Here is a 23242-nt window from a genome sequence, read left to right as displayed (position 1 = left end):
TGTTTTTGTGATCCCTTCCATCTGAGAAAGATTACTGCTATTGCCAAAGGGATTAAACACTCCATTTACAGGCTTGCACTTAATTGCTAACCTTGCCTAGAAATAACTCTCACAGTTTTATAAATAAATTGAAGAAGCTATAAATAGTTTCTACAACACCAGACTTCAGTGCAAAGAGATAAATCAGACAAGATCTAAACTGAATCCTTAACTGAATATACTTTTTCTGTCTCATAAAGCAGAGACAAGGGGGAGGAAGCTAAAATAAAAAATCCTTTTGCCTGCTTTTTCAGGACATTGCAAGAGCTACCAACATGAATCATATTATGTAGAAAATATTTAATAAAATATACAACACCCCCAGCCTCTAAAAGAAGACGCAAGAACACCTCCACTTTTAACATCTTCGAAGTATATGTAGGTGGTGCAAGATTCCAGCCACCTCTCTCCCAGACCTCATTCCATTTGTTTCCAAAGTACACAGTACACAGTTGTGCAACAAACCAACAACTTACTCAGGTTCTGCTTTGGAGATTATAGTAAATCTCTTGTTATTGTCCAAAGACCGTTATGCAGATTTATCATAAGCTAAAATAATACAGTGAATTACACCATTGTAGATAGAAGAAATTGCACCTGGTTCCAATGGCTTTAATTTGAACATTTGAAATGATGATAAGATTTCTTACTGACAACTGGTTTTCAACATTTTGTGACTAAGCAAGTAACTGGAGCACTTGTGATACCTGCATTTTGCTCTAAAGGAAATTAACATAATTAGGACCAGCCAGTGTCATCTTATTAACAGCTTTTTGCATGAAGGCAAAAGGAAACAGGCATTGTGAAACACTGTTTCAAGCAGAAAAGGGTACCTAGAAATACCAAATGTACCAAAAAAATTTGAAAATAAATAAATGTTTCATGATGTTTATGCTGCATGCAGTACTACTGAAGTTATCATAAGCAAACACCAATCCCCACGCTGATGCCACTTGTCCACTTCACTCAGTATGAAAGCTACACAACTCCTCTCTCCCTTCCACCACCTCGGGATGTCATGACAGGTCAGAGAATAAAAAATAAGACAATCTGAATATTATAGCAACATTAAAGAGAAATAAATGCCTCTATGTCCTTTAATTGAATAGTAAAGCTGTGCACTTCAACTGCACTGGAAATCCCACTGCATTGCTCTTTCTCCTTAGTAAAGAGTACCCTCCTCCTTTTTACTGTCATTGATAACGTACTATTAGACTTGCTGCAAGATAAGCCCAGACAATAAAAGCATATTTAAACTAAAACTCTCTATTATCTGACAGGGAGAAAATATGGTCAATCATACAGAAAAGGACAGAGAAACAAGTAACAGGGAGTCCAGAAAAACACAGATTTAAGTACCAAATAATTAAGAGCCAACAGCTTCAGAAAACTCTTTGCAGAACAAAGACAAAATACGTTATTTAGACAAATTAAGATCAAATTAGACAAAACAGCTGCATTCAAATGCATGTGATATTGGTTTTTCTTCTTTTTAAAAACAAGGGCTTATGAACACCCCCCCAATTTCCATAAAACAGAAAATAAAACATAGGTTTTAAGTTCCACAGGGAGTATTTGCTTAAAGTGTTGGACCAAGTTTCAATTTCTATAAACAGCTACAACATTTACAACTGCACTTTGAACAGCCTATCACCCCAGAAGAGTAAAAGCATTTCAGACAACTAGTTCAGGGAATAAACCTCTCCCATTTTATGACTATGCAGTAGCAACTAAATCAAGTCCTAAACAGACTTAATTCAAAATCGAAAAAATTGAAATCTTCTACCTCAATATGAGCTTAAAAATTGGAAAAAAGCCTGGAAGCACAATATGGTACTTTACACGCTTTTTTTTTTTCCCTAATGCCCTAACAGACCAGAGAAACTGGTCATCTTTTTAGCTTCTAGACAAAGTTCTAATGGACAGAGATTTCTAAGTAGGTGCTTGCACTTTTACTGCCATCCTGCCTCAGGCACAGAGACCAGCACACAGGAAAGAGTTTTAAAACATTTCCCTGAGGTACCAAAGCACATTGGTACCCCACAAAAGCGTCTTTTCTTTGGGAGCTTTGAATTTACTTTGTTTTTTACTTCACACTTAGTACATGCCAAACAATTTAATGTAAGCCCCAGAAAGAAATCTTTTTGAACTTCGTTTTAGGGACATAAGGGAATTTTATGTTCAGCAAGCTATTACTCTTTCTCCAAAAGCTATCTCTAAAATCCTTCCATATAAGAACCCAGAAACCATTAAATATCTGCTGGAGGAGCACTTAGACTTTTCATCATTGTGCTGCAGAACGCCATTAGTTCATTGACACTTAAAAGAATGCAACAAGTAGTGCTCTGTACTAGGATATGCTGATTTGATCAACTCTTGTGGTTGACTTTCTAACACGATCAATAAAAAGCTGCAAAAGGAAAGAACAAGTTGTGGAACAGGTTTGCAAGCAGTAATACTTTATGTCAGTAATACTGACAGACAATACCCTTACTATATTTACTTTTTTTCTATTTCCAAATCCCTTAATGAGATCTATAAATCAGAAAAACACTCCATTTTTCTCTGTATTAGATAAATGCTTCACAGATCTCTGTGTTTTTAGTCTTAAATTAAAGTGAGATTTGAAGCAATTAGGTCAAGTAAGTTTCACTTGCTTATATGCCTCTAAGCATTGTAATAGTTGTATGGACTTCTGTATCGCAAATTTCAATGAAAGTTAGCACACTACTACCTCTGCTTCTGGATTTCTCAATATAAAAGACATTCTACGTATATGAAGCAAAAAATCCATTGTACATAATGGGATTTTTCTTTATGTGATCTCATTCCTCCCTGTCAGGTATATAGTTTGTTCAAAATCAGAAAGTTAAGAGAGACATTTCCTCTTATAAATTATTCAGCCATGTAGCTTTATCTTTTTTATTTTCCAGTTTGCTTTTTCCCTTCACTTTGACTACAGTTTACAGTCTCTATAATAAACATTAATATCTGTTGCCTCTTTTTGCAGGCCATTTCCTATATATTATAAATATCACTTGCTTTAACATATTTAACACAGAAGCAAGGTATGCTGCTTGGGAAAATTCCTTATTAAAAATTCTTTTGCAACTCTTGTATGCCTTCAGTTCTTTCAGTGATTTAATAACAGTTAACTTTGGAGCTCCATGACAGCTCTTACTGATGGAAACTTGTTGCAGTGGGGATACTGCAACATACATATATCGAACCAGGAGTCCCGTGGAAAGGAAATATATATGGACGGATTCTTGACAGCTGTTTCAGAGATGTTTATTTCTCCAGCCGCATGGCCGGAGCTCTGCCGAGGAACTGTTCCAGTCACGGGACCAAGGGTCCTTCTGCCTGCGCAGGGAACACAAACCAACCAATGGGAACGAGGCTGAGCAGGGGCAGGGAAACCCCGTGTCTGTGCCCTCAGGGCCCCTCTCCCAGGGCTACACGGCAGGGGAGGGACCCCAACACCTCACCCGTTTTATTTTAATAAAAGGAGAATGAAAACAACTGGATAAACGTAACAAGAACAGTTTCAAAACAGAACAAGCCACCCTCCTGAGTCTTTAAATGTCCAAACAGATTCTGTGGAACATCTTAGGGCTGACAGAAGGGAGACAGAACTCTCTGAGCATGCTTTGTGGGGAAACTGAGGCAGGAGAGGGTTTAATTTCTTCCCTCCCCCTTTTCATCCCCCACTCGGCATTGGAAAGGGATTTTTGGGGAAACAATTGGCAAAAGCATGGTTTTGGGAGGGAAACCATGGATGAAAAAACGGATTGGGAATACACTGGGGGTAATAGGACATAGGGTAAAAGGGAAAGGTGGGATTAGGAAAGGGAGACTGTAGGGAGGGCTTACAATGGAGATTTTGTCTAACATGACTACAATTTTTTGCATATATACTGCCTTTTACAGGAACACCATCAGGCCCAGTGACCTGCGATGCTTGTAACCCTTTTCTACCTCGTATAATTTTGAATTCCACCACCTCTCCATCTCCCAAGCTTGGGATGCATTTTTCAGGGTTATTCTTTTTAATAGCAGTTCTTTGCAGAAACTGGTGCTGCTGCAATCCTGAACTTTGCAACCTTCCTTGGATTCATACTCCTATTCCGTGCCTAACCTGGCATTGATATTTTCTCTCAGGCAACCAAACTGGCAGACAATTATTTAATTCATTGTGGTGGGTTAGCACACAGAACCAACTACATGAAATGTACAAACACCTGAAACAGAACCAGGAGAGGGGAAGGACCGCAATGGCACGTGCGCAGGTAGTTAAAACTGCTGTGGAAATACATTGTTACTGTAGGAAAATCAGTCTCTTTACCACACTCGTGACTTTGAATTAATTACGATAAATAAAACAGGTTCCTTGAGAGAATTCTAGAGCAGTTGAAGTTAGAATCAGTAAGACTCAAAGTAGTAATACTCCTTTTTTTCCCTAAAAATAACAGACATACATATCTAGCAACACTGACCAGCTGTGAGCAATAAATGTAAATTCAAAGATAAATTTTAAAAGAGAATGCTGTTTAACGGAGACAAGTTTTAGAAAGTATTACAATATTGACAGCAGCTGAAAAGAGGTTTTAAAGAAGGCAATTCATTGCTTTGTACTTCAATCTCCTCTGTTAACATAATTTTTCACCTTACTTAGATAATCCTTCTACAAAATGCTTCCAAAAATGCATCTAACAAGATAAAAATGGTAGAATGCATACTGAGCCTACTAAAAAAACATAAATTAGTTTGCCCATCTACTCTACTCTGATGAGATCCCACCTGGTACACCGCACCCAGCTCTGAAGTCCTGGAAAGACATGGATGGACAGTTCGACCAGGTACAAAGGAGGGCAACAAAAATTATCAAGTGGGATGGAGCACATCTATGAGGAAAGGCTGCCAGAGTTGGTGGTATTCAGTCTGGAGAAGAAAAGGCTCTGTCAAAAAATGTTTATGATGAGGATGCTAAAACACTGGAACAGGTTGCCCAGAGAGGTGATAAATAACCCATCCCTGGAAAAACATTCAGGGTCAGGCTGGATGGGGCTCTGAGCAACCCAATCTACTTGAAGATGTCCCTGCTTATGGCAGGGAGTTGGCTAGATGACCTTTTAAGGTACCTTCCAACTCAAACCTTTTAATTATTCCATAAGTCAACACATTAAAACATTTTTTCCATTTTACTTCCAAATTTCATAATCATGCTCTCAAGCATCATTTTCAAAAATAATTAGGCATACTAGGCTAGATAAGATACAACTTAATTTAACACATCCCACTGTTAGAAGTCAGACTTCAGAAGAGAAAGACATTCCCACAGCTGGCTGACCCAACCCTGTTGTGTGTAATGACATCAATACTCAGTTTCACTTAGACAAAAGCATTTCTTGTCAGCTCATAAACAACTTCTATAGAGTTTCATATACAAAGGAAAAAACCTTTAAGGTTATGCAAATATATATCATAAACTAATGTCAGGACTAACACTGAGAATAATTTGCTACCATGCAAAAATAGCATCATCTTTTAAAAATAATACCAATAGCATGAGATCACGGAATTGGTTTACTGATGAACTTTTCCTCAGATGTAGATCCTAACACCCTAAACACAAAAGTAGATGGAAATGGCACACCAAGAATTTTCTCTTTGAAGCAAAATGCTTAACAAAAGGATGCCTAAACTATCAGTAACACTAAACTTTTTCCTCTCTTCTCCTGTATCCTAATATTCCCACCCTCTCTCAATGGGAACTGAATTTAAAATGTTTCGTATATTCAAAAGATAACAAACAAGTCCTTGAAACCTAACAGCTGAAGAAGAATTTACCTTCCTACGGGAAATTATGTCAAAGTCCTCAACATGAGAAAGCCATGACTACATTCATCAGTCCAATTCATTGGCTTTCATTAAGATGATTTAGTTAGATGCCGTCTTAACAGAAGTTGTCAGGACTCGAAGGGAGACTCCCTTCTCTTTCCCTCCCCCACTGTCTCTCAGTAGCTAGCTGTTTTTCAACAAAGTTGTCAAGAAACTTTTCCAGAATAATCAAGTGCTACCCAAGGGAGTTTGCCTCATTATCTCCCAATCCAGCATTAACCTGCAGGTTTGATACCATCTACAGTGTTAGCTATAAGACTGGACCAGGCGAGCTTGCTTTAAGACTTGCTTTAAAGACTTCCTTTAAGAGATGTGTTAGCCAAGACCTTCCAATGTAAAGGTACATAATCTTATCTTTAGGCACGTTACCCTATCATACATTGTAAACAGAGAAGCTCCTTACAGTTTATTAGCATTATGTAAACAGCATTTATTAGAAGAAAATCAAAATTTTCCCAAGATGTGTCTTAGGTTTAAACAACAAATCAGTGTTATTACAAAATTTAACTGAGTTTGCACCAACTACTGAATTTTCCCTTATAGGTATATCATAACACCTGTAGTAAACAGTTCTCATGCAATAGCCCCTGTTAAAAAATACAATGATGATATCAATTCTATCTGACAATTTAAAACCTTACAAAAACTACAGTGGGAAACAGTTGTACACACAAAAAGCCACAAATCCTTAAAAGGCAACACAGCTCTGGATCAAAAGCAAGTCAAATAAACAAGATAGTTGTTGAGAACTGACATGATGAGAACTTCTGGGGTTTGTATTTTTCACCAAATTTGGTGTGTTTACTGAAATTTTGTCAAATAAATACTTACAAGTCAATTTACTACCTAGCATTCCTTACTCAACAACGATTTTTAAGAATATAAAAATGTTCTTTGCGAAGTTCGTAAATATCTGTCTTTATCCTTTCTCAATGCCTCAGAGCCAGAGCAGAGAAACTGTATTTAAATACAACTGAAACACTTAGAAGGACCAAAGTATAAAAAATACCATACACAGAGAATCAGACTGAAAATACCTACTGTAATTATGCTTTTCAAAAACAAGCTCACCCAATTTTCTCTTAGGGCTTTTAGAGAAGTTAAAGCCAGGATTTAGAACCATTCCACATTTCATATAACAGGCCAGCTCTATTGTATGAGGCTGTTTATTTACAAGCTCAGCAGAAAAAAAGAATCAGGTCGTGGGAAGTTCTGCTAATTTGATAGTTTAAACTCTTTTCTCTCATCCTGAGATGGAAACTGCATAACCAGTTAGAATTCTACAAGATCTTCTAAAAGGAACAAAACTATCAGTAAGCAATTTCTGAAAGCAAACTTGTTTTTTAGAATTGGATGGATAAATTTTGCAAAGAAAATAAAACAGCCTTCAATAAATGTAACAGTCAATTGTTATGCAAAGAAAAATATTTAAAATATTAATCTCTCAGCAACTAAAACCAGCTGCCAGTGAAAGCAACATTCGCCTTCCAATTTAGCCACACAATTAGCTAAAACATGTAAAAAAAAACCCAGCTGAAAATAAGAGGAATTTCTACCTCCTCCCCATAGTTTTACATTATAGGATGGGGGCAAAAAAATACTGCAGTTGAAACCCTGTCTACTAATCTCTCCTTTTCTCCCCATTCTCAAGTGCAAACATTTCAGAAGTGGAATGACAGCAGTCTCGCTTTGAATGAAGTTTCTAGCATAATTCTACATATATGGACACAGAGCCATATGCAGCAGAAACTCAGTTTGACACAAAATTCCTAGTAAGAAAACAGGCAGTGTTCACATAGATAGTCTCTGGGTTCTAAGTTAAATAGAAAAAAGATTCATCACAGCAATAAAACCAGACTTGTCCGAACTGAAACCTTTATACTTTCAATTGACCTGCAACAGTGGACAGTTCCTCACTCAGTCTTCAGTACAGGGCATTTTTAAAATGCTACGTGGTATCTGCATGAGAAGATTTGAGCTCTTAAAATCCATTCAAAATAAAAACTTATAGACCTACAGAACCCAAAGTGCTGGCATACAATCAGACATATTTAACTCTGAGTAATGACACTCAAATTATGAAATACAAATCTCAGTTTGCAAACAAATTGGTTGTCCCAAACACAAAAGAGCTAGAGCCAGTGGAGCAGAAAACAGTTCTTAAAGAAAATGTAGAAATTACTGAATCAGTAAGACTGCTGCATAAGACATGAACTGAATGTGAAGTCATTAAATATTTAGTGTAAACCAGAAACAACTTTTAAGTTGTATATTACCTATTATCTTGTTCCAAAAGGTTCTAATTTTCCCCCTCCACCCTCCAAAATATCATAAGCCAAGATAAACTAATTTAGCTAGCAGCTTAACACAATGGGTTTTCTGAGCAACAGATTTCAACAGACAAGTCCTTGCCTGGAGTTGTAGACAGGTATAACGAATCTACCACAATGCTCTATTATATGGAAACTGCAATTTTGTATATGAATAAACAAGCTACTCTACTCAGCCATGTGAATACCTGAGAGGTTCAATGTTCAGGCAGAGATTTTATTTATTTATTAAAAGAAAAAGGCATGTGCTAATGAGTATGATTACAACGCTGCTTATCAATCTCTGTCAAAAGCAAGACCATTTTCTTTGGGTGACTGCCATTTTTTTTTCCCTCCACACATGTTTTTTCTAATAAAGAATGAGGTTCTTGTATGGTGTCTCTTAAGAGCTGTCAAATATTGCAACAAAACAGCAGACTTATGTACATTTATAGCACCCTCTCATAAATCCCTTTGGCTAAGTTTATCTTCTATAAGCAAGACATAGATCAGTTTACACTACAGGAAAGTTTAAATCCAAAGCCTAAAGGCCTCCCACAATATAATACACTGCTTTAAAACAGCATAATATTTAAACAGGTTCACTATTTCGTTAATCAAAGAATACATACAGGGAGGAGAAAAAAACCCCAAGAAACAACCTACCCCCTGTAATTCAAAGGTGACAATGTAAAGGTAACTGCCTTGGCCTATGACACATCTGAACTCTCAATATGAAATGCTGCTTTATTGAGAGAAGAGTCACTGACCTTTCACTTCCATCTGGAGACTCTCTCATCAAACATTTCCATTTAAAATAACCATTCTTACCAAAGAAGAATTTTCTTCTCAATGTACAACCTTCAGAACACACCTCTACAACATCCTGTCATCACTCTGTGCACTTACAAGGGGTTAATCACTAAATGGAAGGGTAGTTCAAGCAGAGATCAAAAAGCCACAATTGCAGGGCTTCCACCCCGCACTTGCAACCAGTTTTCTCTATGGCCTTCAGTAAACATTCTCACTGTGAAGGTGTACGCATCTACAAAAACCAAGGTATATTATGTTTTACCACCCTAAAGTGGTAATTGCAAGTTTAATATTCAGAAAACCACATAAAATTTTTCAGAGGAAAGACAATAAGCCATTGATTTTAAATACTTTCAAAACAAAACACAGAACTGCCTGATGGACCTCAGTTGTTCACAGATCACAAATTGTTTACCATTAAGTTTCCATATTCTACCAGACAGTCTTCTCTCATTCCTAGCACCAAAATTACTTCAGTATTTCCATTTATTGCAAAATATTTCCTACGCACTCCAGGAAATAAGTTGATCTGGTTTTTTATGTATAAATGTATTAGTATTAAAGACTGGACTACGAAGACTATTTCCTACTTCACTTAGAACATGGGAGAAAAACCCAACCAATAAACAAAACAACACACGTAGTAGCAATATGTTTCTTTCTTAACAAAGGAAAAATCATTCATATATACAGCTGAAAAGGAGATATTAAAAATGTCCTATGTAAGCCACTTCTCAGGAGTCTACTTCTTATTTATTCTACAAATATGGCAATCCTTATTTTACAAAAATCTGGGCCTCAGATAATTCAAAGGATCAAATTTAATGCATGTGTAGCTGGGATTTACAAGTGCGTCATTTTGTAATTCTCTTTGAAGATGAGTCTTACCCATCTTAAGTTGCCAAGTTTCATATATTTCCCATCTTGCAAACTCAGTTTGGTTGGTGAAAAAAAAGAATGAAGTAATGCTCTGTGCACTCAAAAGGATTAAAACTGGGCATGACTAAAGTGAACAGCAGCTAACAAACTTCTAAAGCATTTCACGCTGAAAAGTTCATCTGACCTTATAAAAATGAACTTGGATGCAAAATCCATTGCTATGAGGCCCACAGAGAAGTACTGCAAAACTAGAATCCTTCTACATATAATAGCATAGTTCCCTGCAACTTTTTAAAAAATCTGATATGCATGAATGCTTTGCATAAATGAGCTTAATATATTGCTCAAGACAAGCACTAACATAACTCCAGAAGCAATCAACATCAGTACAAGATAAATGTACAAAGTCACATCTTAATTGATCTCTACTCCTTTCAATTGCTAAGTCTCACAATCCTCATAGCATCAGCAATCAAGACATTAAAATTGCCTTAATGTGCGCAGAAAATTTTCTCCAAACTATGATGTACAATTCTTCATATATGTCAACTACACTTGAACCAAGAGGCACTTCAAATCAAGCTAAAACAAAATTCACATCAGTTCCTAGAGCTCAGAATTCCTTAGGTAACAAAAGGAGAGAAAGAGCTAGGAACTCGTTTTGAAATCTATGCCCTGCACATCCTCTGAATTACTTTATTTTTTACATATAAAACATGTATCATTGCCATAAAGTCATGGTCAGGATAACAGCTGTTCCCTAAACATTGTATAAAACAGGGCATGTGGTCCAGAAAATAGCAGAAGGAATAGTAATGTTCCACTCAGTGCTAGACATGATAATGTCTACCATAAATGACAGCCACTTGGAAACTGGAGCATAACCCTATAAGGAGGAAGGCAAGAAAAAAAAAGACAGTAAGCTAAGTGGTAGAACCTCAGGAATCCTCTTGTCACTCATGGAGAACTGCTGCTAGTCAGTAGACACATCACAGATGAAGCCACAGCTCTACAAATGCTAAGTAAGCAAGCATGTCCTATTGTTAAGAAAAAGGCGAGAAGCTTAAAAAAACCCCAACAAAATACCACCAAAGAAACCACAGGAAAAAAAATACAAAAAATCCCTAACTGCTGGTTTCTTCAACAGCAAAGTTTAAGAGATTACAGAATCATAGAACACGAGGAGTTGGAAGGGACCCAACAAGGATCGCTGAAGTCCAGCTCCTGGCCCTGCACAGGACCATCCCCAAGAGTCACACCATGTGCCTGAGAGCATTGTCCAAACACTTCTTGAACTTTGTCAGACTGGTGCTGTGACCACTTCCCTGGAGAGCCTGTGCCAGTGCCCAACCACCCTCTGGGGGAAGAACCATTTCCTAATATCCAACCTAAACCTCCCCTGACACAGCTTCAGGCCATTCCCTCGGGGCCTGTCGCTGGGCACCAGAGAGCAGAGATCAGTGCCTGCTCCTTCTCTTCCCCTCAAGAGGAAGTTGTAACTGCAACGAGGTCTCCCCTCAGTCTCGTCCAGGCTCAACAGACCAAGTGACCTCAGCTGCTCCTCATAATGCTTCTACTCAAGCCTCTACACCATCTATGTTGCCCTCCTTTGGACACTTTCTAATAGATTAATATTTTTCTCATATTGTGGTGCCCAAAACTGCACATAGGACTCATTTAAAGACACTTGATATTGCAGATAAGCAGCATTTTACTTTGGGAGAATCTCAAGTAATGTCAACCATACAAGTCTCCTGACTGTCTAACTTCTAACTACACTTTAGCCATGTTCCATGCAATTTTTTTAAAAAATCATTCTCGTAAAATAATCTTAAACGTCCTCCTATTTCTTCAAAAAAAAAAATTATATATACTCCAAAGAACTTACCTAAAATAATTCTAAGCATATCCAAAGCGAAGGCATTTTTACATAAAATAACTTTTTAATATCATGTTTTGTGAAGCAAATGTCTTTGAAATAGAAAGTAATTAGCATTTTCACCACAGGAGACAACATATACCAAGAAATGTACTTTGATTTCCTCCTTGAGATCCACTACATTGCTCAATAGTGGGCAATATGCAAAAAATCGTAATTAAGGATTAAGGAACACGACAAACGTTTAGCAGTATGATCACAAGACTTTGCTTTCAAGATTTACTGTATTTATATAATAAATCAGTAGGGTTTCATTCAATTGCAAATGTATTTGAACCATAGATCTTTATGAAGTTCTTCCATAGCATTATTGCAGTTGTGTAACAGTTAGTCTGAAGTACATGATAAAGACTCAGATGGGACTATCTTATACCATACAACACACTTATAAAGCCTTCAACAAAGTGAGTTGACATTTTAACCTTACATTTCGAAAGGAAGAAATCAGGATGCATTTAAGACCATATTTTTGACCACTGGGTGCCACTCTTGTTCTGTGTACAATAAACTGCCTGACACTAACTCACTCTTCTCAGCCTTTTTGGTTTTTTCCTCAGCTTTAAACAACTCTGATTCTTCTAAATTGAGAAGATGAAAGAATTTTTACCCAAGTTTTTATCAAACACTCCTTTTTAAAACCCTTTATTATTGCTTCTAGCCCCAAGAATGCAATTCTGAAAGAAGTCTATTGCACACAGACCCTTACGATATATGAAGGATTTCTTTTATGGTGGTGTTATAGAATAACCCATCTATGTCAGGTCTAAATCATCCCATGCAATGGAATAGGTATCTACTGCAACTCTGTGGCCCCATATGGATATTGCTACTAACAGAGCTTCATATTGAGTTTGCAACACCACAAGACCAAGACTTTGAGCAAGCTTGTCAGGCTTGCTCTGTCTGAGCTTTTCCTGACCTGCTTGCAGTCTTTTTTTTTAACTTGCTGCTGGTTTAACAGCTATTTTTCTAACTGACCAGGTGTCTATAGCTAACTTGGTTTACTTTTGTTGATCTTGGTATGGTACAACCATAGTTTGAAACACATAGCACTAATAAGGAGTTATTCTATCATATAACGACTAACACCACAACGCAGTATCTACAAATACAGGCCTGGTATAATAGGTATCTCGGGAAGTGGAAACACAGGATGGGGCATATATAAGCACAGCCATCAGATGACATTCTTAAATCAGACTGCTAATACTTCAGCTATACTAACAATCAATTCTTGTCTAAATATTTAAGGTGACTTTCATCCTTGTCCATAAATTTTGAGTGTAACACTATCCTGTGCACTTTATTTGCTAACTCAAATAATCCCATATAAAACATCATTGCAGGCATATGTATATTACAGCCCTATGATTTACTAGTAGTCCTTAGATTTCATAAATGGGAACCTGAGGCACAGACTAAGAGGGATTCACAGAAATTAACATAATATATGATGGAAATACATACTCTTCAGTTCAGCTAAGAAAACAGGGAGCTCAGAACAAGGCTGTGGTGAACTTCACAATCCCATTATCTATTCCACCAACCTTTAAAATGGCACAGACTTTGTTATATTGTGGCCCCAACGTACTGCAGCCACAGAATCAAATAATAGACCAAAGAATTCTCTGAAATCATGTAAGAATTGTGACTGATCAGAGATCCATTAAATTACTTACACTTCCAGGTTACCATCCTAAAGATGTTATCATTATGCCTCCTTTCCTTTACTAAACAAATACTAAAATAGAGACTTTCATGTCATATAATTTCTTTAATTTCTATTTCAAACAATACAACTAAAAAACATTTTTCCACTATTGTCTTTTAGTTCAACAGATGTCCTTTCCCTGTTATTTCACTGGCCTGCTCTACCAACTGTTTTGATAACAAAGTAAAATGCCCTAAATATTTACAGCCTATGCATGGCACTACTAGCATCAAAAAATACCTGTATTCAGGTCTTGTAGGATGATCATCCCTTGCCCATCTGTATCCTGATTCATCCTGCAAAACACACATGCAAAACAACTGTGTGACGTGTATCTCTACATCAGATGTCAGGTGTATTTTGTTGCCAAACGGTACTCAATTACTGCAAAACCAAAGCCTTTAATGAGCTAAAAAGAAATTAACCCCCACAGCAAGTATCTTCTCAATTTATTCACTGTATCCCATTACTTTTATTTTCTTCCTCTGTCAATACTGAAGAGAGCAAATTTGCAATGCCATACAAAACACAAAAACTACAAAAGTTTCCAAACCATATATATGCTCTGACTTGAAGAAGAATTTCCTCTTTGAAATATAAATTACCATCAACACCTTGAAATTACAGAATTTCAAAGAGCTAGGTTGCAGGGGGCAACAATGATGACCTTTCCAGTATTTTAATCACCTGGTATTCAAGCATTAATGGGAAAATAAACATCATAAACACATGAGAAGAATCACCTTACGTACACCTCGGTGAGGAGGGCCACTTCTTCGGTCATGGGCAAAGCTGCGACCCTCGTCATAGTCTCTGTACTCAGCGTGACCATAATCGTCATAGCGACTGTAATTCCCGTCCCCCGGCCTCTCGAGCAGTGGTGGCTTCTTGGGCACAATGTTTACTATTCTATGGTAATCACTCTAAACCACAAAACAAACAAAATCATATTGCTTTTAACAGCTGAATATCCGTAATGAATAAACAAAAGTAAAACCAAGTTATTGCTAAATATGGGACTTAAAAGAAGAAATTGCACAGGGAAACAGCAAACATTAAAAATCATGCTAGTCTGACAGTGGAATAACTTATTAAATCTAATTGGACACCACTCATATTCAATCCTCAGGCATTACAAGTTTAATTACAGAGGAAAAACTTTCAACATTGTTTAATTTTCTTTTGAAAGTTTATAGCAGTAGCATCAGCTACTTTCTGAGCATTGGTTAGCTATGTGTACTTCTCAGACTTTTACATTATCTTTAGAATGCAACAAAGAAAGTTACACTCGCAATGCCTATAAAACAAAGAGCCCGTTTGAAAATGCTAACTATTTTCCTTATGTCCTTAACATCCTCCACACTGCAGAGACTGTAGTTAAGACAGACCTTGCTTCATAATCTGAATAGATAAGCACACACTGACTACAAGGCAGTAGCTGATCTGAGGATTGACGTGACAGAATTTTAACACACTTGGTTTTTCTTTCAGTGCAAGTTTCAGGCAGCTTTTTGCTAGAACACAAAATTAATTTATTTCCTCCAAATAACATATCATACACCATTTGCCAATTAAAGAAATTCTTTGTTTATTAAGTACAAATTGCACAGCAGCAAAAGACACAAATCCAATTTTCTAGAATTAAGTTTTATGTAAGTCAACTGCAAATAAAAAGCAAATGAAAACATTAATTGAAGATTTTGTATTTTAAATCTTCTTCCTTTAGCAAAACATTTTTAATGGGCCTCACATAAAAGTTACAAATGCAGAGACTTGAGCTAGCATGTGCAATTTGGTGGGGGGGGAAGACACTCAAGCTATTTTTTTAACAGTAAGAAGTCACAATCTAATGCACAGAGAGTTTTTGCAGAAAAACACATTACATTCACAAACTGCTAAATATTGCCATGCAAGGAAAAAAAAAAAAGTTAGGTCTGATTTCAGAGACCACCCAACAAACTGACTAGAGGGCAATCCAAAGCCAGCCTCCAGCCATACTGGTGCAAAGTGGAGAGTACACAGACAGTCACATCGCTTGATCTACTCTTACCTCACTGAACATCCTCCACATCTAATTTTTTTTTTCTTAGTTTGGTGTCCTACAAAGATGTGCTGTGAGGCTTAAATAAAACTGTTCCATGCTTTAACCTCACCCAGAAGACCCCAGCACACAACTATCCTGACACATAGAACAGTTACATGAAAGCTTAATGTGTATCCAGTTGTGTTCTTTATCAGTATCTGAAAGCATATGTTTCTACTACAGTCTATACTTGGCATACAATTAGCACCCAGTTTAGATGAGGACACATCTCTTGCTCTCTTCAGACAAAAAATATGTCATTCTGTATCATTGGCACATCTCATTTCCAACATACCTATCGGCAAACACTAAGCATATTAATAGACTGAACAAATGAATTCCATTTCACTTGTCTAGTCAAAATTAAGTCAGACTTCTACATGTGGACACAAATACAATGGCACAGGCTTACAAGGACAGAAAGTACCTTCCAACTATCTTGAATCTGCAGAGCTGTATGAGAAGGAACTCCATATCCATCTGCCAGTATGGCAGAGAGATACCCTATCTTGGTTTTCCCAGCTACTGGGGGTGTTGTTTTGGTACAGATGGATAGTAATAATTGTCATGAGTGTATTCTGCTACTCCCTTCAACCCCAGTTCCAAACACATGTAATACAAAGCTAGCACTGAACTATGTAGTTAACTCTTGCATCAAAAGGAGTGTATCTTTTAGACTGTAAAGTAAATTTTCATAATGCCTATTCACACATTGTTCCCGGGGCAGCCTGAAAGAATTTAGAAATGTCACTGATGCGATGGTTAAATTAAATTGGCAATGTGTCAGTCAGTCAAACTACTTAAAAAAAAAAAAATGTGAAAATACATTCTGCCTTTCCTCTTGTCCTATCTTGATTAAGTATTTTGGAGAAGGAAGTAGATAAACGCCCTGTGAAAATCAATCTGATTTACTACTCGCTGAAAATGCAGAAATGTTGCTGCCTGTAAAAAGAGTTAAAAACATCACAGAGCAGCCAAACACTAATAAACTCCTCAATAGAGGAGCCTCTGTAACGAGTTACCAAGTTACATTGGTAACTTACCAACATTGGTGAGCTTCCAAAGAGACAAGCTGAAAATGCAACAGAGGGAACCCAGAAGATATGCTAAATCAGCTATGCTATTATTTCAACTTTTACAATAAGTAAAAGGAAAGTGAGATAAGAGGCACCGGTACCTGAAATTTTATTTTGCCAAAAGCACATGGCACAGGATGTAAATAGAAATATCAAAAAGTATTCTTAAAATTCTATTTCTGTAATACCTTCAAAGAAAAAGCTACAACCTGTTTTATTTCTTTGCTAGAGACTTCAGACAAGGGAGAAAAAAAAGTTATCCAACTCTGTGGGACAGAGATTTCCTAAAAGCATTCTAAAGTTACTCTATAGCACAGCAAGCACAGCTTCTGCATTTGCTTTTACAAGTGTAACACACATACATAACATACCACAGAACACTCCATACCTACAGAGCAGATTTCTGTTGACACTCCTCTTGTAAAGTGTTTCCCTTACAGGGCTCCAAAGCACAACTTTAGCAAAGATGTACTTTCAACACTTGTTATACATATCTCCTCCTATACTTTAACCATCATAACAAAAAACTGTGTTGGTGACAAGAACAATTACGAAAGACGTTCCTTTACCACCTCAAATTACATAAAAGAAATAGTAACATAAAAAGAAAAGATTGTGAAAAAATATAACATAGTATGGCCTTTTGTTCTCCAGAAGTCATTAAAAATCCTGCATTTAATAACAAAAAGAATTACACCAAAAAATCAGTTTATCAAAATACAAATATTCTAAAACTGTTCAACAGATTTGAAAATTAAAAAAAAAGAAACCAAGATTTAATTCTGCAGGCATCCTGTTATTTCTGTGCAGATTTATGTGCTAGATTGTTGGCTTCAAAGAATGGGAAAATAAAAGAATTTGGGGTATCCTAGGAACTTACACAGGTAGATAAATCCAGCCCTTATGGTACAAGTCATTGTATAAAGGTATAGTATAGTGTTATTATGCTACAGATACAGTGCTTACTACATACTTACATCACCATGAATCCTGGGTGGGAGACGTTCTCTTGGAACTCTTTCATAGTCATATCGCCCTTCAGACCACATTTCATCTCTTCGATATGCCACTAAAGACAATAAAAATACAATAAGTGAAAACCAGACTCATTATGAATAGACAAAAGGATAGTGAGCAGAAAAATAAAGGTTCACAGACTTCTCCCAATATAATGTATTATGCAGAAGCCCTGTACTTTTTATTGTTAGCCCTCTAAAATAAGTCTTTCTAGTTATGGAAAGTAATTAATGTACTTCGAGCAAAAACAACTCACAGTATGGGCAAGAAAACTGAACAACCAGAAATTAGTTCAGTACAGTCAGTAAAATGACAGGACTTAGAGATGCTATAAACAGCTCTATTGAAATAATGCATAATGCAAATACTAGATGTACCTATAAACGCATACACACATAACCTACAGCAATTCTGATACTGCTCTGCTAAAAATACTGGAACTTTAAAAAAAAAAATTCAGCACCTATTTATTAGACTAAATAATTTCTACTTTTTAATAAAATATAATAACTTTGAATTATTTCATCAACTCAACCATCTGGAAAGAGATCAAAACGCCACACATCATTTCTTAATACAAAGCCCCATATGTTGATTACATGAATAGAACACACTCTTCACATGCAGATACTTCCTGTTTTAAACTGGGAGCCAGCAGAACAAAAAAATACCTCTTTCCAGAGGAAGGTGACTTTCAAAATCAAAATTAGTCATTAAAAACAAATGGAAACAAACCATCACCCTGAGAGATTCTAGTCACGCTATGCCAGACAACAGACTTGACTTCAAACCTTTCTGTTAATTATAAAGGTGACAAATTATCTACTATACAACATTGAAAGCAGATATGCAATTGCTAGAATTATATTTTTCAAACCTTCCTTTCACAATAGTAGCTCTACCTGTTAAAAACAGTCAATAAGGAAAAGTAACAGCAAGCCATATTCAGAAGGAGAAATACATAACCTATTTGCACAAAGTAAAAACACTTTACTGGAAATAGACTTACGAGGCTATATAAAAATATTGATTAATACAGGTGCTAAGAATCAACATGACAAAAACGTTTATTAACTGTAAACAGAGGTAGCACTAAGTCCAATACACACTTTTGCAAAAAATAACAAACACTTCCATACTTACTTTTCTCTCAGTTTTAGCAACTCTGCTTCTGAAGATCCATTCACTTACCTACAAAAAAACAGAAACTGAGGTTAGCAAAAAATGCATATATATTCATCGTAAGCATATTTTTTTCTGACAAGTAAACCAGACAGGTAAAATTTAAATGTTTTAACTGCCTGTACCCTGTGAACTGTCTTTGTAAAAAAAATAAGATTCAGTTGCATGTGATGAGAGGTTAATGAAAAGCTTGATTTAACAAAGGCTTTTCTTTTGGTAAAAGACAGTAAATCCTGAAAAAAAAGCTCTTTCCTCAACTACGTGATGTATCTATGTTCAAAGATTTTGACCCTAGCATTGGTTTAAACAAACCAGAGTATCTTATTGAAATATGGTCCCATTTTATAACAGACTTGACCTTAAGTTTGCTCTATAACCAAGACACAGAACTAGTCTGATGTAGCTACAGGTTATAAATCAAAAGCTGACTAAACCAACCAGCTTATCCTAGTTAAGGACAAAAGCAAAAGGATCCACTGTCCCTGCCCTCTCCAGCAAGCTCCATGTAAGACTTACTAATTCCGAAATCACTGCTCATATTGCTGCCATTGGATGGTCAGGTGCATCACCAGAAACACCTTCGTGGCATTTTCACAGCAACCGCCTCAACTTTTCTTTATTCTGTACTACGCTGACTTTCGCTAAAGCCTAAAAAACGCACATCAGGGCTATATGCACATGAACAGTTCTTAGGCCAACCCCATGCCCTCCTTCCCACTTTACCAGGAGGATGCTCAGGACTGTCCCCACAGTCTTTGTGCCCAGAACAGTACTAGAACATTTCTGCGTTTTTATGTACTGGGAGGGACAGAATTAGCTACGGAAAGACAAAATCTTTACACTGAAAAGGCATCACGTGCTCTGCCTTAAAACACTTCACTGCTGGTCCCTCATGCCCAGCGCTTGCCCCAGGGGGAACCATTCCTTCTGTCCATACTTGCCCACAGCCTGAACCGCCCACAGCACCCACTCCCTCCCCTGCTCATCCACAGCCCACCCACCTCTCACACGCACAGATATTTAAGTACTTGATGGCAACCCTCAGTTGTTTAGACCAATAGCAAATACCAGAAGCTGAACTCAGATAAGGTTTCCACGTGGGCTGCTTTTCTTTTTTTTCCATTTTGACAAATACAGTAGTGACCCTGTCCTTTTGCCTGCAGGAGTTATTGAAACTGTTAACTGAACACAATGTTCAAAAAGCAACACATCTCAGAAAACTGCTACTGAAGCCGAGTGCAAACTTACACCTCATGCTGCTTTGTCAGTCAAACCACCTCCAACATCCCAACACACATGACTGCCAGCAGGCTCTAACACTTACATACACACCCCATTATATTTTCAGGCAGCAAGGCTGATATAAACACTTCCTTTTTTTAATCACTGTTGGACCTCACTGAAATGAGCAAGAATTAACACCAGTATTTTGACAAAAAAAACACAAGCTAGAAAAAAGGTAGAGATACACTATCACAGAAGTCAACAGACTGACAAAAAATATATACCAGACAACAAGCAACTATGCAGGTGGAAGAAAAATCTCATTTACATTTAGAGGAATGAAATTAAGGCAGTTAATCGGGCAGAATCAATCATCACAAGTACAAGAATGGCTTTACTCCAATTAGCACTATGTTGTGCTCTATGCTAATACAGGTTTTGTCATCAAGCAGACTACACAGGTCTCTTCAGATTTTTTCATCACTGGGCTTTCTTTATCTAACAAACAATCATTAATTTTTTATTCTCTTTTGCTTTCTAAATATGTGTTAAAAATTCCTGATGCATTTGCAAAAGCACTCCAGTATTTTGAAACATTTTGTACACAATTCTTGCCTGCTTATACTTACTTGAAACATCAATTTTCATCAAGGCTAGAAGTATCTACTGCTCAAGGATTCATAATTTCCTAGCATGTGCTATCATCTTTCTGCAGAATCTACATTTTTGTTTTCAAAACATATGGCTCCCTAAACCAGATGGCTACATCTTGCTGTATGTGAAAAAAGCACAAAAATAATGCTGTGCAGCAAATGCAGAGACAGGCAGCTGAAGTGCCTCCCATGCCACTGGGATATATCTAGTTTTATAGTATTACATTGACAAACAGCAGAGACTGACAAATGTGAGCCAATTCTGTCTCTTCTCTACTTTGGAAAGCTCTCCAAAAAAGCTCAAACGCTTTTGTACAGGTAAGCTCTAGGAGAGATGTAACTTATTAGCAATATCACTATAACACCTGCAGTGATCCTGCTGTGAGGACATAGACAGGAAACATTGTTTTATCTTCCAACAATTAGACTCTGTATTTGATAATGCTTCAAAGACATCCCAGTACCTCTTACCTAGACAGGAGGCAAGACAGATAAAACTGGGAACACACTGACTAGACATAGTCCTACTGGTAAAACGAAAAAGCAGAAGTGTAAGAGCAGAGGGGAAAATCCAACACATCAGGAAATAAAATAATGTGAGAGAGGCACTAAGAAAAAAACAAAGATTTAAAGACAACCTGTCTCTGCCTAATAGCAAATATTAGGCTATAAGATTTGCAAAAGCAATTAGAAGTATGACTGCAACAGGTCTAGGGATATTCACCTAGAAACCTAATAACCAGAGGGAAGAGGCTTTCTTCCAATCTTTCTCAACCCATTCACAATAATTTTGACTTAAAATAAGGGGAAAAAAAACAACCAAAAAATTATTTAAAAAAATCACTGACCAAGAAGTCAAATTAACTCCTACCTCAAAAGAAAAAATAACTCAAGCATGTGTAAATTGAATAAAATTATTAACAGCAGCGGCACTCCAATGAGGATTTACAATCCCACCAGTTCCACTTCCTTACTACATCATTCTAATACGCCACTAGAACAAGAGAAATGGAAGCAATGCTTTGGGGGTTATATTAATAGAATGACTGCTGTATTAGCACTTATCTTTGCCTGACCACCTGCAGTTACCCACCTGGCCATCATCAGTACCAATGCCATGAAAAGCATATTCTACCGGGCTGTGATGTGGCTGCTACACCAGCAATGTCACTGCAAGCAACTGCATGGATCACCATTGCTCCCATGGCTTTCCATCCTGCAGCACAAACACTTTGACAACAAAACAGGGCAGCTCTCTATACTGCTGCCTTAACAGGTCAAAACCACAACACTCTCAAAAACTACTCTTCAAAGTACCAACCAATGCATAGCACTTCACCCACAGCAAATCACTGTATCACACTCTCCTCACAAGTTGTGTGGGTTTCCACATCTTTTTGTGTATTTCTAACTTTGTTCCCTTGAAGTCACAGATACTCCAGAAAAGAAACTTATAGACTATCCTTGAAAACACTAATGGATGGCAAAGAGCCTACCTGAGGTGTATGAGTGAGAATAAAGAACCATGAACAGTAGACTTGAGATGGTTAAATACTAATAAGGACTTAAAATATTACAGCATACCTTATTGTTAAACTAATCGCACAAATTTATCCTGAAAGATTTATTCTAGTACTTATTAGGAAATGAGCTGAGTGACACACTCATGTCTTATTTATTCCCCTAGAAACAATAAGGATACTGATCCTGCACCAACATACCCACCACACACGCCAATGAAAGTGTTTACAGTGGGATTTATATAGCCTCCAAACATTCATTACGAATTGTTTTAAATCACTCTCAGATGTATGTACAAGCAGGACGATCCTTCCCTTCAAAAAAAATACACAAATTAAACTGAGAATCAATCTTCTGTCACGCATGGGTTTTAAAGAGGATTAAATGATAAGGCTTATAAGCCATCCCGGGTGCTGCCCCAACAGCCGCCTGGAGGCCTTCCTTCCCACCGCTCCTGTCCCGCCACCTCAATGCACCCCAACCCGCGGGCAGTCCGGCTCCACAGAGCTCCCCCCGGCGCACGGAGGGACGCGCCCGCCCCGGGCCAATCCTCGAGGGTGCCGCTTCCCAGGACAGACGCTCCGCGACCCCCGAGCACGTGCTCGCAGAGGGGGCAGGAAGGCGGGCCCCGGGCCCCCCGCAAAGAGCCGAGCGCGCCCCGCCGCAACCGCGGGACAGGGGATCGGCCCCACGCCGTGCCACGCCACGCCACGCCACGCCGGCTCCGCGGAGGAAGGCGGCCGGCCCCCGGCTCGGCCCCGCGCCCGGCCCCGCCGCTCACCCGCCTCCCACTCCCGCGGCACGACAGCTCGCGCCCGCCCGCGCCTCCGCTTCCGGCGCTCCCGAGCCGTCGGCGGAAACCCCCGCCCGCCGCCGCGGGGCCGCCGTCCATTGG

General features: G+C 37.8%; 1 protein-coding gene across 3 annotated transcripts in view; it reads right to left on the bottom strand.

The window, feature by feature from the left end:
* The window catches only part of PPHLN1 (periphilin 1), a 64103-nt gene extending 40918 nt beyond the window's left edge, over positions 1-23185 (bottom strand). For 2 of the 3 annotated variants that reach the window (XM_039570288.1, XM_039570290.1), the window contains exons 1-5: positions 23129-23185; positions 18911-18958; positions 17728-17819; positions 14335-14514; positions 13832-13887 (exon numbers count right to left, since the gene is read on the bottom strand). In XM_039570288.1, the coding sequence (XP_039426222.1) occupies positions 13832-13887; positions 14335-14514; positions 17728-17819; position 18911 (329 nt within the window). In that variant the 5' untranslated portion in view covers positions 18912-18958; positions 23129-23185. The remainder of the gene's footprint in view (positions 1-13831; positions 13888-14334; positions 14515-17727; positions 17820-18910; positions 18959-23128) is intronic. The other variant, XM_039570291.1, reaches the window with a different exon arrangement.
* Between the last annotated feature and the right edge of the window lie 57 nt (positions 23186-23242).

Source organism: Corvus cornix, chromosome 1A (genome assembly GCF_000738735.6).
Source record: "Corvus cornix cornix isolate S_Up_H32 chromosome 1A, ASM73873v5, whole genome shotgun sequence".
Lineage (NCBI taxonomy): Eukaryota > Metazoa > Chordata > Aves > Passeriformes > Corvidae > Corvus > Corvus cornix.
The sequence above is the reverse complement of the archived record's forward strand: the minus strand, read 5'-3'. Positions and strand labels throughout refer to the sequence as shown.